The sequence below is a fragment of the Macrotis lagotis genome, chromosome 1, assembly GCF_037893015.1.
Source record: "Macrotis lagotis isolate mMagLag1 chromosome 1, bilby.v1.9.chrom.fasta, whole genome shotgun sequence".
Classification (NCBI taxonomy): Eukaryota; Metazoa; Chordata; class Mammalia; order Peramelemorphia; family Peramelidae; genus Macrotis; species Macrotis lagotis.
Window position 1 is genome coordinate 412,588,631 of NC_133658.1, and position 15,421 is coordinate 412,604,051.

The 15,421-nt window shown below is 42.7% G+C and overlaps 1 protein-coding gene across 1 annotated transcript in view; it reads left to right on the forward strand.

Annotated features, from left to right (window-relative positions):
• The window catches only part of NRG2 (neuregulin 2), a 246,950-nt gene that overhangs the window by 218,511 nt on the left and 13,018 nt on the right, over nt 1-15,421 (forward strand). The window contains 1 exon segment of the mRNA XM_074212853.1: nt 5,900-5,976. Within this exon segment, the coding sequence (XP_074068954.1) occupies nt 5,900-5,976 (77 nt within the window).

The following is a 15,421-nucleotide window of genomic DNA, read 5'->3' on the forward strand; positions in this document are numbered from 1 at the left end:
CTGGGCAAGTCACTTAATCTCTTTTAGCCTCAATTTCCTCAACTGCAAAATGGGGATAATAGTGCACCTATTTCTTAGGGTTGTTATGGGGATCAAATTAAATAATATTTATAAAGGGCCTGTCACATAATAGACATATAAATACTAGCTGCTGCTATTATTATTATTATTATTATTATTATTATTATTATTATTATTATTATTAGCACCAGCTGCCAGCACATGGAATGGTTTGACAAGCAGCTCCTCAGAGAGGTCCTAGGCCTATTGGAGATATGCTCTGTGGAGCAATCTCTTAGATTGGGACCTCCACTTATTCTTTGGAATGAATTTTGACCCTGATCTCCCAAAGTTTTCAATGCAAGATCCATTCTGATACTTCTTCCCTTTCCTATTTCATAACCAGTTCATGATCAGAAGAAAACATATTGGGCTGATCTTTAGAAACCTATGGTCTGGGGTGGCTAGGTGGCACAGTGGATAAAGCACCGGCCCTGGAGTCAGGAGTACCTGGGTTCAAATCCGGTCTCAGACACTTAATAATTACCTAGCTATGTGGCCTTGGGCAAGCCACTTAACCCCATTTCCCTTGCAAAAACCTAAAAAAAATAATAAAAAAATAAGAAACCTATGGTCCAAGCCTACTTGATGCTAGAACAGAGAATTCCCTGGAATATTCTTTTCCATCAAGAATAGTAAAACATCTTAGGGGGAGGTACCAAAACTTCCTATCCCCAGATTATCAGGGCATTATGGAAGGAGAAACTCAGTTAAACGGGGAGAGGAATGGAACCAGATCTGATCTCAGACTATGATATAACTTGGAGTTGGAAAGGGAAATTAAACCCTGGAAGATGGTTTGGGAGCAACCTGAACTAGATTTGGGAGGCTCTTTGGCACATTTACCTGCCCCTTGGAGGTCATGATCCAACAGGCTGGCTGAGCCTTGCCTTGAAATATCAGTGACCAAGACATTTGTTATCTTCTGACTAGGCCTAGGTAGAGAGAGCAGTTCCACTCTCCAAACTCAGGCTCCACCTCTTCTCTCCCATCCTGAAAGGAACAGTGGTAACAGTGGTGATAGGATTCTTTGGAGGGGCACAGAAGCTTCCTGGCTAAAAACATTCAAATTTGTACAATACTCTGAGCTCTTTGGAGTGAATGTGATAGAGACACCCACCAGGATGCTTAGCCTATGCTCTGGCGGGGTGGGGGTGGGGTGGGTAGGAATGGAGCAAGAAAGTTAGCAATAGGGCTCAATCATAAAGATAAAAGAGTGCACAAAGAGAGTATGTAAAAAGTAGTCCCACACTTCTGATGCCTTGTCTTGTGACATTTAAACTGTTAAACTAGAAGGGATCTGGAAAAGTGAGAGGAGCCAAACCCTTGCCCTGTTTACAGGTGAAGACACTTGGGGCAGTTGTCTAGTCTCTCACTCCCCCCAACACCCCCCCCCCCCCGTTCTAAAGTCTAAGAAGACCCAAGGGACAAAATGAGGCCCTTTGATTTTATTTATAGATTGGAATGGCCAAAGCTGTGGAAAAAAGTTGATCCAAGGACTGAAGGGCATGGAGTCAATAGGGATTCTTACATTAAGACCACATTCCCTAAAGTAGTCAGGCTAAGACACAGTGGAGAGAGCAGGGAATCCTCTCCTTACCCCAGGTCAGCATTATCCCACTCCACTCTCACCCCCAAGCTATAGACAGTGTTTCAGATGCTAGACTTGGAGGAATTAGGGTTCACTCTTTTGAATCTCAAAACCTTAGCTCCCTCCACCCCATGCCCCACTTCACAAATAAAAAGTAGCTCATGTCCTCTTCACCTTATACTCAACTCCACCAAGCTGCATGATTTGGAATAAGTAGATTTCTCAAACACCTCCCAGTCTAGTCCAGCCAAATTCACTGTGTACAACCAGGCTGGTTTCCTCTCTGACCTAGCCCTGGCCTGCCCTAACTGGGGGTGGGGAGCATGGGCTACTCACAAGGATGGAAGAAATCCTTGAACATCAGAATCCATCCTTAGAACTATGCTGTTCATAGAGTCAATCCTCTGGGTGGAGGAATGAGGAGGCCACACTGCTCTAATTGAGGGTTTGGGTGGAGGTGGTCGCAGGGCAGAGCCCAGAGACCATTCTGGGGGTGGAAGTGGGAGGGCTGTCTGGGAGGGAAGGATGAGCAGCCTCTGGGGTAACTAATGGCACCTGGATGTAACTTAGATTTGAAGAATTCAGGAAATGGAACTCACGTCTTGCCATTTGTGCTGTTTGTTTACTTTTGTTTTTTGCATTTTGCTCAGCTTGGATAATGAAATTAGATAGGTCATTTTCATTTGTGTTGATATGGCAGTCAGGTTTCCATCCTGGTTCTCTTACCTGAGTTTTATATTGGTTCCAAGCACGACGGGGAACTCTGCTCCACCCTACCAGTTTTTAGAGAATTTAGAACCTGCCCCTTCCCCCAAAAAAAGTCTGATGGAAAGAAAATATTGTCATTGGTATTGAATTTTGCTTTAAAAATCCAGAGTTAGGGAATTTAGATGAGGGCCTCCGCACTTGCTCTTGCTGCTTTCTCCTCTTCTCTCCGTGTTTTTTTGTAGAGCACAGTTGGTGCATGCATCTCGGGGACTGGTTCAGGGGATGATGACAGAACAAGGCTCTTTTTCTCAGCCCTGTGCATATACTAGCGGCATGTCCCCACCACTACCATTGGCTCATTCCTGCCTTTTCCTGTGACTTGTGTCTGTTCTTCCTATCCTACCTCCCAACCCTAGTACTTTCCCACTGTGTTATCCTTACCTGCCTGCTCAGCTGCCATGGATCATCTCCCAAAAAAACACACCCTCCTGTTCACCGATTCCTGCATTACTGGCCCCTCATTCATCATGCCTGAAGTGTGGGCCCTCATTAATCCATCCTTTCACTCTATTCCCCTCTCCTCAAGGGGAGAGTGGCACATGTGGCATTATCCCCAGGCTACCAAAAGGAGAAACTGAGGCATGGGGAGGTGGGGGGGAAAGGAAGGGTTTGGAGCCAGCCCATGGTGGGATCAGAACTCGGGTCCTCCATTTCCTCGCTCCACTAAACCCCAGTAAATAAAATAACCTCTCTGTCACTACAGATTTGCAGCACCTGGGACCTCCCTAACTAATCCTCACTACACACATACACACACACACACACTCACTCACTCACTCACTCCCTCCCTCAGCCCAGGTAGATATGTATGTGACCAACTGACTCCTCCCTTCAGTGAACCGACCTTTATATCCTTAGAACTGATGCCCTTGAAAGGAAGGGGGTGGGTACTTTGATCTGCTGCTGTACTATATGATCCTTCATGATCCTCAAACTTGGAGGTAGAGATCCATATTTGGATAGGAGTTGCACAGGAATTACCTACCCCATCCCCAACCTAGAATTTATTTTTTCTTATTAGTCATAGTATTATCATGGATCTTGGTCTTAGAGGTTAGACCACAGACACTGCCTGCCTCCCTGCCCCCATCCCAGGATCTTAATAAAATACTCCAATTCTTCATTTGGGGTCTGGTGAACATTTAAATGCTGTTGTTAGTATAGACTGACCAAGGAAAACAGCAGATGATGCTGCCCCATGTCTGAAGTCAGATCAGAGCCAAATGTTTTAAAAAGAAACAGCTAAGGGGCAGCTAGGTGGCGCAGTGGACAGAGTACTAGCCCTGGAGTCAGGAGTACCTGAGTTCAAATCTGACCTCAGACACTTAATAATTACCTAGCTATGTGGTCTTGGGCAAGCCACTTAACCCCATTTGCCTTGCAAAAACCTAAAAAAAAAAGGGGGAACAGCTACTTTCTCTCTTCCTTGTGTTCATTTTAGGATCATTTGAAGGCACTGGGAATATGTAGTCTCAAGAAGAAGAAGAAAGGACTTAACTGAGGCATGATAGCTATATTCAGATTTTTTTAAAAGGGTATTATGTAGAAGAAGAGATGCTATTTGGCTCCAGAGGGCAGAATTAGGTGAGATCAACTGATAAAATTGCCTTATAAAAAAGGCAGATTTGGGTTCAACATATGAAATTGCTAAGACACCCTCAGGAAGGGTTCAAGCAGAGGCCATATTAATGATCACTCTTCAAATATGTCGTAGGAGTCATGTTTCAGGTTGAAGTTGTGTAAGAAAACCCCCTAAGCCTCTTTGCAACTCTTACATTCTATCATATGACCATAGTTGCCAGGTCAAATCTTCCTTCTTCAATATTCCTGTACTATTCCCATAACCATGAGAAATTCTTAGGTGGTAAAGGGAATATCCCTATCACTGAATAGTTCCCCAGCCAGTTCCTAGGGCAGAGGAGAGGACTATGGAATCAGGGTCAGTTCCAAAGTGTTCTGAGGCCTTAGATTTGATAGGATTAAAGATTTAAATAAAAAGAATCACAATTAATCCTAAGTATCCTGACTCTTTTTGCTCACTCATCTATTTTCCCTGTCCTTAAGGGTAAGGCTAACAGCAAGTGTTTAAATGCCTGTGCATTTGACATCCTAAAGGAACCAAATAGGTCCCTTTCCTAGCCTTTTCTTCATTGCCTGGAAGAGACCCTATCTTTTACCTGGATTAGATTCAAGGCTTTCTGTTGGATCTGGTCATAGCCTAAAGGGCTGGTTAATTGGATAAGGGTTAGAATAAATCAAAACACTAAAATATCCTCACTGTAACTTTCCCTATCTGTCACAAAATCAAAGGTATACTCACCCCTCAAAGGCTTTCTTGTTTGAAACTAGACATTTTCCAGGCTCTCCAGCTAATGTTGGACTAATAGCCTATTGCTATTAACATAAACATGAACTAAAACTTGACAGCGGTGATCCTATGGGGTTCAGTTCCCAGGGCAAAGTTAGGTGGCTGATCCAAGAAGAAAGGTTTAGAACCAATCTTAGTCAGGGGAAAAGTATAGCTTGGGACTCCTAGAATACTCCTAGACTTTCTGAGAGCCAAAGGAAAGGAATCAGGGGAATGCAAACATCCCTTTCAAACCTGCAAGGATGGAGTCTCTTACCAGAGAGGTAGGAAGCAGCAGCCCAGAGAGCAGAAAAACATATCATAGAGACAATGTGATCATGGAGGAGGTAAGGGAGATCCATTGGGGCGCTAGCAAAGAGAAAAGTGAGCTAGAACAAAGGGAGTCAAGGGCATAGGGAAGTGAGGAAAGCAAAGGAGGAGTTTTTAAGGAGGCCAGTAGGTCAGGTACAGTGACCCTCTATCCTTACAGGGCTAGGCCAGACCCATTCCCATTCCTTACTGCTCAGCCAGTTCTCCAAGGTTAATGACAGATCACAAAGAGAACACCCCAAGAAAGTACAAGTTAACTGTATTTGAACTGGCCAGCTGAGGGTCCCACTTCCCTTTTCTCAGACTCAACTTTTCCTATTACCATTGGCTCAGAAAATTTCTTCTAGAAACCATTCCTCATAAAGACCCCTGATATCAGAGTAGTTTTAGAAGGAGGGTGACAAAAGAGGAGGCAAAGGGATGCTGCCCCCACACTTCTGGCATTTCCTGGGCTTCCTACCCCTGTTACACTCACCAGTTCACAAATATCACCAAGCCACTCTCCCAACTCCTAGATCCCCCAAGAAAGTTTCAGGAAATCCCAGGGCAGCAATCTCTTCAGTTAACTCCCTAGAACAACACAGAGGCCTCTGTTAGCAGGATGGAAAATGAAATTTCAAACACCCACCAGATCCCCCTCCCAACCCCTTCCTTCCCTTACCCCTTGGCCCCCTTTGCTGCAGGTGTGACACCGAGTGCCTAACTTGATTTTTCTCATTCATCACTATGCACTTTGATTTCTAACCTTAGCCTCGTGGATGATTCCGGTTTGTTCTGTGATTTGTCCCCTTTTCCTTCTCCAGATGTCCAAATGGATTCTTCGGACAGAGATGTTTGGAGAAACTGCCTTTGCGATTGTACATGCCAGATCCTAAGCAAAGTATGTTTGAAGACACAAACAAAAGTCCCCCCTCCCTTAGAAAGCTCCCGGGTGCAGCTCCACCCCTCCCCCCCACTTCCATGTAGGGTACTAGGAGCAGGGGTGTTGGTTGTTATTATCTTTGGCTGTTTTTCTTTTGTTGTTTTTTGTTTGTTTGTTTCTATTTCTGTTTTTTGCCTTGTTTTTATTTTGTTTGTTTTGGTTTTAGTTTTGTTTTTGTTTTTTATTTTATTTTTAATTTTTTTGGTTTTTTTTTGGTTTTTCATTTTTGGCCTAATTCTTGGGTTGAAAGTTCAGGGTTGCAGGTAAGGGGATAGAGTGGCGAGGCCAGGACAAGTGGTAACGTTGGCAAGGTTTGGAGCTGGCATGGGCAGGAGCCATGCAGGGCTGTTGAGATGCCCATGTCTTGCTATCCTGGTTCTCTCTTTCTGGTTTTCTTTCTTTTGTTAGGTGTCCTGTGGGATACACCGGGGACAGGTGTCAGCAGTTCGCAATGGTCAACTTCTCCAGTATGTCTCTTTCTTCTATTTCTTTTCTTCCCTGGTGACTGTCGCCCTTGTGGGAGGGAGGGGACCTTATTTAGGAAGTCAGAGGCATACTTCTATGGGGGAAAGAGGGAGCAGGCAAGTGGCTCCTGTAAATGCTCAGAACAAACAGGAATGTTTTCAAGAAGAGACTAAAGGACACCCTCACCACCACTCTCACTGCTGTCCTTCTTCCTGACAGCACTTTCTATCTCAAATGGGGATAACCTCATTTTCTTCAAGGTCCCCACAGAAATCAGCCCTCACCTGCCCACTTCCAACCTTAACACTTCGCTGAAATGAAGTGGATCTGCCCAAATAAGAAACATAAGCCTTGAATGATTTTCTTTAGATTCTAGGGAGGAACAGCTCAGAGGGCACGGGACCAGAGGGCAGGGAGGTCTGTTTGGAAGCCTCCACTTTGGCCGAGAGATAGTTTATGAGAGGGTAGGGTCTGAAGATTATAACCAGGACCCAGTGCAAGGTTTTCCACATAAGCTGCATATGTTTTCAGAGAAGGAAACTTAGTGGCAATTCAGGGGTCAACATGTACAGGGGGGAATAGAACTATAGGCTAGATCAGGGATTTTGAACCTGAGAAACCAGTTTCCAGGGACCTTGAATTTGGATTGGGGGGGGGAAGCAACATTTTATTTTCACTTACCACCAACTGAAATTTAGTATTTTGTTCAGTTATTTTATAAAGATTATTCTGAGAAGGGTTCCATAGTCTTCTCCAGATTGCCAGAGGGGCCCGTTACACACACAAAAAGGTTAAGATCCCCTGAGCAGTATGTCTGGAGAAAAACCCCCTCAGGACTCTCTTCCATTTCCTTTCTCTCAAATGAAGAAATTCTTTCCATGGTTGCAGAAAAATCTGAACCCAAGGGCCAACTTTGCTTAGGAGTATTTGATGTGGCACTTTGGATCATTTCTCTTTTCTACCACCAGGTGGAGATGGACTAAAAGCAGAAAACATTTGATTCCATAATAAACAGGGGAGGGGATTTGCCTTATTGCAAAATCAGGGAGGTTTTTTTCCGTACCCTCTCCTCCTGGTATAGTGCCCCTTCCCACATACTTTCCTACACTTTCCATTCCTCACCTCAGGCCCAGTGTGCCTTGTTCTCTCCTATCATGGAAGGAAAGCTTCTCATCAATTCATTTATCAAAATGATAAGCAGACCTAATGCTTTACCTCTCCAAGGATTGTCTGCATTTTAAGAAAGGACTCAGTCCAGAGAGGATAATGATGGCACTATAAGGCACTGTGGGAGAGAATGAAGTACAAGGTGACCTTGGCACCTCCACCCACCCACAAAAGACCACCCTAGTCATTGTCCCGGTGGATTTCTGCAGAGATCTGTCTTCCCAACCCTCTCAAGTTGTAGGGCTAAGGGAGCAGATATTAAACCATTCTCTGAAGAACCTGTGTTGTTCAGAGGGAGATGCTAGCAACAACTAGGCAGGATTATCTGGTAGAAAAAGAATGTCCTAGAATCTCAAACTTCTCTGTGGTTAGAATACCAGGAATATGAAGGAATTCAGAGATAGGAGGACTGGGGACATACTCTCCTCTGACCTAGAAGATCTAGAGACACAAGAAAAGATGAAGAAACTCATAATTCTTTTTTTTATTCATTAGAACCCAGAGTATCTTTAACTTGGAAACTTTTTAGAACAACCATCTTCCAGACTAATCAGGTCATTAAGCAGCAGCCCTTAAGAACAGCAGGAGGTTATAGGATTCAAGGCCTCTCTGTTACAGGACAACTCTGTGTGAACTGACCCAAAGGGTAACCATAAATGATGGAATATGAACTTCTACTGAAGTCTCCAGTAGAATGCCTTAGGAATTTGTTCTAAGTTCAGTGTTTTTAACATTTTTTATTGATGATAGAAACAAAACCCAAAATATCAGATTTGCAGATGTTATCAGTCTAGGAGTCATAGAGGACAGTTAGGATACAAATTATTTCAGTAGGCTTGATGATGGGGCAACCCCAATAATAATGAAATTTAAATAATTTAATTTATCAATTTAATAAATTCAATTTATTGGTTTAACAAATAGAATTAAATATCATATGTTACAATGTAGCATATATAATACCAAATTTAGACAAATAATCTCATTTCATAGAGATAATGTCCTCCACTTGAAAGCTGATGGGGGTTTTTTTTGACTTAAGTACAAAAAGGGGAAAATGAGGGTAGACTGGTCATACTAAATGAAAATGATCTTAGGGTTTTAGGAGCCTGATAGTTCAGTATGTCTGCAGTAAAACACAGGTACCAGGAAAAAAAAAAGATAATGCAACATTTGACTGCCTTTAGAGAGACATCAAGTCCAGAACCCTGTGCTAAAAGAGCAGAGATGTTTGTCCTGCTCTGATCATGTGCTGGGCCTTGTGTCCCATTCTGGGAAGCACATTGACAAGATGGAGCATTCAGAGGAGATCAGTCAGAATGGTGAAGGCCATCATGCTATTTGAAGCTCTGTTAAGGAGAAGGGAATGTTTAACCTAGAAAAGACTCAGAGAGGGCATGATGGTTTTTTTAAGGATTTGATGGATGTGGATTAGACCTAGCCCTCAAGAGCAAAACCAGGAGTTACCAGGGTGTGGGTAGAAAAAAAAAGAAACAAAATTGGGTTTGATGTCAGGAAAACCTCCTCAGTGATTAGAGCTGTCCAAAAGTGGGTTGGGGTATGAGTTCCCTTTTTCTAAAACTCTTTAAGCAAAGGCTGAATGGTCATCCATGAGAATGCCCAAGAAGAGATTCTCTGTCAGAGTTTGAACTGCTCTCAATTGGGCCCAATTGTTTGTTCTTGAAAGGATCAATGGTCTTTACTACAGGACATTTTTTTTAGGGAGTTGGTTGTCACCTGAAGTAGGTGAGGTCCTTCAGCAAGATCCTGAACAATTTTTTTCCTATAAACCTCAGTTCCAGTAATGGTAGGCCATTCTCCACCATTACTCCCATCTCCCCATCATTCCTTCAATCAAAACTCGCTTCTAGAATAAAAACAAAGGTATTTAGAAACCAGAGCTTATCATCTATATTGCTTGTGGGAACTAAAGGTTAGTTCAGTAACAGATAATTCTATTTTACCTTTGGTGCTTTGACTTATACCTTTGAAAATGCTGCCACTAACTCATTTGATTATCAGTTACATCACTGAATTATTTTGACCTTAAAAATGGCCATTTGTCAATTTTCTAAAGACAGGCAGTTAATTAATGTGCCCATATCCTTTCTTTAATAGCATGCTATAGTGCATAGGAAAACCTCAGTTCAGATTCCTGATAAGACACTAGCTATGTGACCCTGGGCAAGTCTCTTGACCTAAGTCTCAGTTTCCTCATCTGTAAAATGAAGGGGTTGGATTGTTCATTTATAAGGTCCCTTCCGCTCTAAAATCTATGATTTTATGATCTTATAACTTCTCTGAGTCTTATCCTCATCCATAAAATGGAGGAGTTAGACCAGATAACTTTTTGATCCTATGACTTGCAAAATTCTTCCCAGCTCTAAATCTGAGAATCTATGACCCTGGAATACCAGGGTTAAAAGTCATGAAGGCTACAGCCCTTTCCCACCAGGCTGTCAAAGTTATCTTCCTGAATTGATTTTGCCTCTTAAAAGACTCATGCAGACGTCTGAAGGAAAAAAAAAATAGAAGCTAATACATTCAAGATCTCCAGGTGCAGTGAACCCCCCTCTCCTCAAACCTCTCATCCCTTCTGGAAGAACAAACAGGAACCATTCCCATTTGTATCCCAGTTAAGTTTCCTGTGTAAATTGATACATGTTCCCCAGGCAGTGTCCATCACACAGTTCTCTCTCAGTTTCCAGGTTCTCATGCCTTTGTACCTGAGGACATGGGCAAAGTGACTCATTTGTATGTTATTTGATGTGTGTGCCCTAGCATCATGGGTTGCTCTGGTCAATATGGAAATCCACTATTCAAAACAATACACATGCAATTTGCATGCCATGGTCCTATATAGTAGATAGTAGTCAGGGAAAGGTCAAACAGTGAGTCCAGGGACCATGTTTAGAATGTAGTGTGTGGTTTGAAAGGGGTTTTTGTGGGGAGGGAAGGAATTTTTTTAACCATAAAAAGGCAAACAAGGCTACTCTGTACAAACCAGCCTGTTCTGGGTACATGAGTGATGTTACTTAAATGACAGTTGATTAAGTCCACTGTGACATCACAGTCTCATATGTACCCAGACTTCTGCCCTGTGTTACCTCCCTACCCCAGAAGAGACCTCTGGGGCTTGAAGCTCTGAGAATTCTTAAAGGCATATCTGGGCATATTATAGTGTAAGAGTTATCTCAGCCTTGGGTTATGCATATTAATCAATCCTTGTTCCCATGGACACAGCCTTGTCCAAAACTCAGAGACTATGGAGTCCCTGTCTGTTTTCAGAATTGAGTGAGCCTCCTCCCCTTTCAGCTCATGCTCCAGGTGCTTTCCCAAGGGGGTCACTTGCTATGATAGGGAGAGGACTGACTAAGAAGATAGGAGACCTCATCTCTAATTATTAATCTTCCGCTTATTAACTGATTGACCTTGGCCAAGTTACTTAGCTTTTCTGGGTTTCAGTTATCTCCACCTGTAAGAGGGGAATTGATAATGTCATGTCTGTTTTAAGTAAGAGATTGTACCAGAGAAAATTCTAAGATCCCCACCCCCAGTTCTATAATTCCATGAGTTTACTGATCTGCACATTGTCTACCAGTGTTTCAGAGTTCCTCATTTCCTCCTATTCCCTTTGATAATCAAAGAGAAGAACTCTAAGGTTCCTTGAACACCCCAGTTTCCCACTGGATAAGAGTCTGGAATGGGGCAGGAAGGAATTTCCAGTGTCCTACATTGGACATTCCAGAGGGCATGAGGGTCCTCCCCGTCCAGCTGAAGTAGCAATCATCTGGACAACCAAAATCATGAGGGTTACTGAATTTCCCACCTGTGCTTAGCAGTGGAAAGCTCAAGATAATGTAGTTTAGAGCAGGGGAAGTTACTGCTAGACAAGGGAAGCCAGTGCTGGCAAAAAAGAAGGAATGTCCTGAATTCCAAAAAAAAACATGCATTAAAAAAACCTGAGTCTTCCCACTTCATATGGAATAGATCCTTGCCAGGTTCCTTTAAGGATTCTTGGAATACTTAATTCTCATACTACATATCTGTGGTCAGATTGTGAACCCACAGAAGTGTATGAGGCAGTTCCCTGGGGTATATGATGTTTTGGGGGTGATTCCTGATTGTGTCTTATTAGAAGCCAGGTCCTAGCCAGGTAGTGTTCCTTGTGATCCCATGTTCCTTTCTTGAGCAGCAGTATTAGGCAAAGCAGGAAAACCAAAACAGAAAGATTAAAGAACTGGATTTGGGGTTCATGTGGGGTAATGGTATTTACCCCTCTGCCCTACACCTCTTGAACTTGATTCTAAGATAACCAAGCCCTGTCATTCATATCATTATCATGAGTGTCACAGAAATTGTCTTTATCTTAACTAGACCTCAAAGCCTTCTCTAGGCAACAGTCTTGTTCTTTTATTCTCAGCCCCTTTGTCTGTCACAAGAACCTTGAGCCTCCTCTACCCCCTAAAATTTAGATTCAAAACCCTATGGGGGGGCAGCTAGGTGGTGCAGTAGATAGAGCACTGGCCCTGGAGTCAGGAGTACCTGAGTTCAAATCTGGCCTCAGACACTTAATAATTACCTAGCTGTGTGGCCTTGGGTAAACCACATTGCCTTGCAAAAACTAAAAACAAAAAACAAAAAATCCTCATGGGAACCCCACAAGGAGGGAAATAGAAGGAGGCAGAATAACTGATTCTCTAAGATGTAATTTCTTGGGGAACATATGGACAGGACCTCTTTATGTGACTGTGGTGGATTTGGAGGAAAGATAATGTGAAATTTCTCTCATCCCTTTCCATTGTACCCACTCTGAACTCTCATTGATGGAACTGATTCAGAAAGGAAAGAGGAGGGACTAAAAAAGCCATTCCTAACTGACCTTTACTCATCCAGAAATGGGAAGATTGAGGGGCAGCTAAGTGGCATAGGGGCAGGAGGACCTGAGTTCAAATCTGGCCTCAGACACTTAATAATTACCTAGCTGTGTGGCCTTGGGCAAGCCACTTAACCCCATTGTCTTGTAAAAAAAATAACAACAAAAAACAGAAATGGGCAGATTGAAATAGAACCTTCTGAGAAAGCACAGAATAACTGTACTCAGAAATTCTGGAACAGTTGTATTTTTCTCCATATCCTTTCCTTATCTGTAAAATGGAAGGGTTGGACTAGATGACTTTGCCAATATGATGTACATATATGTAATACTAAGCCATAATATCATTTCATAGAGATAAAATCCTAAAATTCTAAATCCTGGCACTCTATTTTGGACGGCCAAACTAGAGAGACTACCACAATGAAACTTGACTGTGGCCACCACATCTCTCCCAAGGTTACCATATAGCAACTGGAGGAATTTCGTTTGCAGAGATCCATTATTATTTTTTTTAGGTTTTTTTTCAAGGCAATGGGGTTTTAAGTGGTTTGCCCACAACCACACATCTAGGTAATTATTAAATGTCTGAGGTCAAATTTGAACTCAGGTCCTCCTGACTCCAGGGCCAATGCTCTATCCACAGCGCCATCTAGCTGCCCTCGAGATCCATTATTATTAACAATCGGCTTCTTCCTTTGGGATGGGTTGCAGGCCAGATCCTTCCACCATTGCAGTAAGAAGTTGTTCTTAGCTCAGCTCAGTTCAACTTAGTTTATGATCTGAGAAATGCTTGGCATTCGGGTCAAGCCTCCTCCCTCCATTTTAGCTGCAACCTCAGAAATCTTCACCAGCTTGTTTGGTCCAATTAGGTTCTTCAATAGATTTTGCCTCCAGCCAGAGGCAACCCCTGAGAACCATGTAGAAGACCTATCATTTAAGCCCTTGCTGACTGAAATGACAACTTACCTTGTTTCTCTGCAGACTGGCTTTTTTGTACCAGTTGCTGAGGATGCCAAATTCCCTCTCCTTTGTAGAAAAGATACTATGTAGGCAGTTCAGCCCAGCTTCTGTGGGAAGAATTGGAGTTGGGCCTGGGTCAGGAATCCTTATTAGACTTAGAATCATAGATTCTCAGCATAGGAAAAGAGCTTAAAAGTCATTTAGGCCCGTCTTGTCCAGTGATTCCCAAGTCCCACTGGAGGGAAAGAGGAAGGGAATAAGCATTTCTGTGGTGTCTGCACAGCCAAACACTACTTTTAGCAAATATTCTCTCATTTGTAAATATTTATAAACAGTGCTTTGCAAATATTCTCTTATAGTGAGGCAAATAGAGGTTAAATGACTTGCCCAGGGTCACACAGTAAGTATTCAAGGCTGCATTGGAACTCAGTCCTCCTGGCTCCAGGCTCAGCACTCTACCTACTGTGCCACCCCTTTTGGTATAATAAATCAACATTGTGTCAAAATAAGAAAGCTAATGAAGTCTTAGGTTACACTGAAAGCAACAAATGGTCCAGGACTAAAAAGGATGATAATACTTTCCCTTGGTAAGAATTCATCCTGTGGATAATGTTATATTCACACTTGAGCATTAAGAAGCACATTAATAAATAGGAGAGATATCCAATATGGTGAAGGGTCTAAAGTTTGTTCTACCTGAATATTTCTTGAGGAGGTTAGTCTGGAGAAGAGATGACAGGGATCATGACAGCTCCCTTCAAGTATCTGAAGGGTCTTCATGGGGGAAAAGAAGAGACTTCTGCTTTGCCACAAAAGGAATAAATAAGCAGGAGCAATGGGCATAAACTTCAGAGATGAATTTAAGTTAAGATAAAGAAAAACTCCTACTAATTGCAATAATCCAAAATGTGAATGGGTTACCTAGGGAGGGGTAGCAAGAATTTTCTCATGAGGGTCTCTCCAAGCAAAAACTGCATGAGCACTTTGTCATATATGTTGTAGAACTTGGGTAGACCTAGGTGACCTGGATCCCCCACTCCCCACTACAATTTTGAAATTCCATGATTCTAGCTCTAAGGAATCTCTGCTATACCCTCTCTAACAGGGCACCTCTGCAGGCTTGGATCTTTACTCCAAATCTAAGAGACTGGGAAATGCCCCCAGCTGTCAGAAACCCAACTATTGCTACTGATTCACTGCCTCATCAAGTTGGCAAAAAAAAGCTCTTGAACTTGTAGAGAACAGAATCCCACCCCGCAAAAAAGCCTGAATGTGTTGAGAGAAGCAAGATAGCTCTGTGAAGGAAAGAGCTGGGTTTAGAGCTCAGAAGACCTGCCTCAGTTTCCTCCTGCCTGTGGGACCTTAGGCATTCTCCTTAACTTTTCAGTGTCCTAGGCACATGCTAAGCTGCACTGACAGAGAGGGAACTTCCTCACCTGGGAGATACCTGTGCTGATGAAGTCACAGGTGCAGTCCTTATCCCTCTGATTGCCACTAGGAACTAATTCTGGATATGGGGAGAACAGGACAGCTGGTTAGAGAATTCCAGGCACACAAGGGAGTTCCCTATCCTCTCTTTTTTTTTCTCCTGAGGCTCAGATCTAACTTGATCCTCATTTCAAAAATGAGGATAATACTTGTCTTGCTTACCTCATTGGATTGTTGTAAGGATTGGTGTCAATCTTAAAAAGTGACTATAATGGTCTGACTAGTCAGATCTGACAATGTCCGGAAGATAACTGAGCTTTATCGATGGGGATACATTCAAAATATATCTTTGTTCAAAACATGTTTTGACAGATACAGAAAATGCCTTTTCTATTAAAAAAAAAGAAATGGACTCATCCTTTTGAAGATGAGTTTCATCTTCCCATTAATTTGAGTACAACCTTTGCGTGCGTGCGCACGCGCACACACACACAATATGAGGGA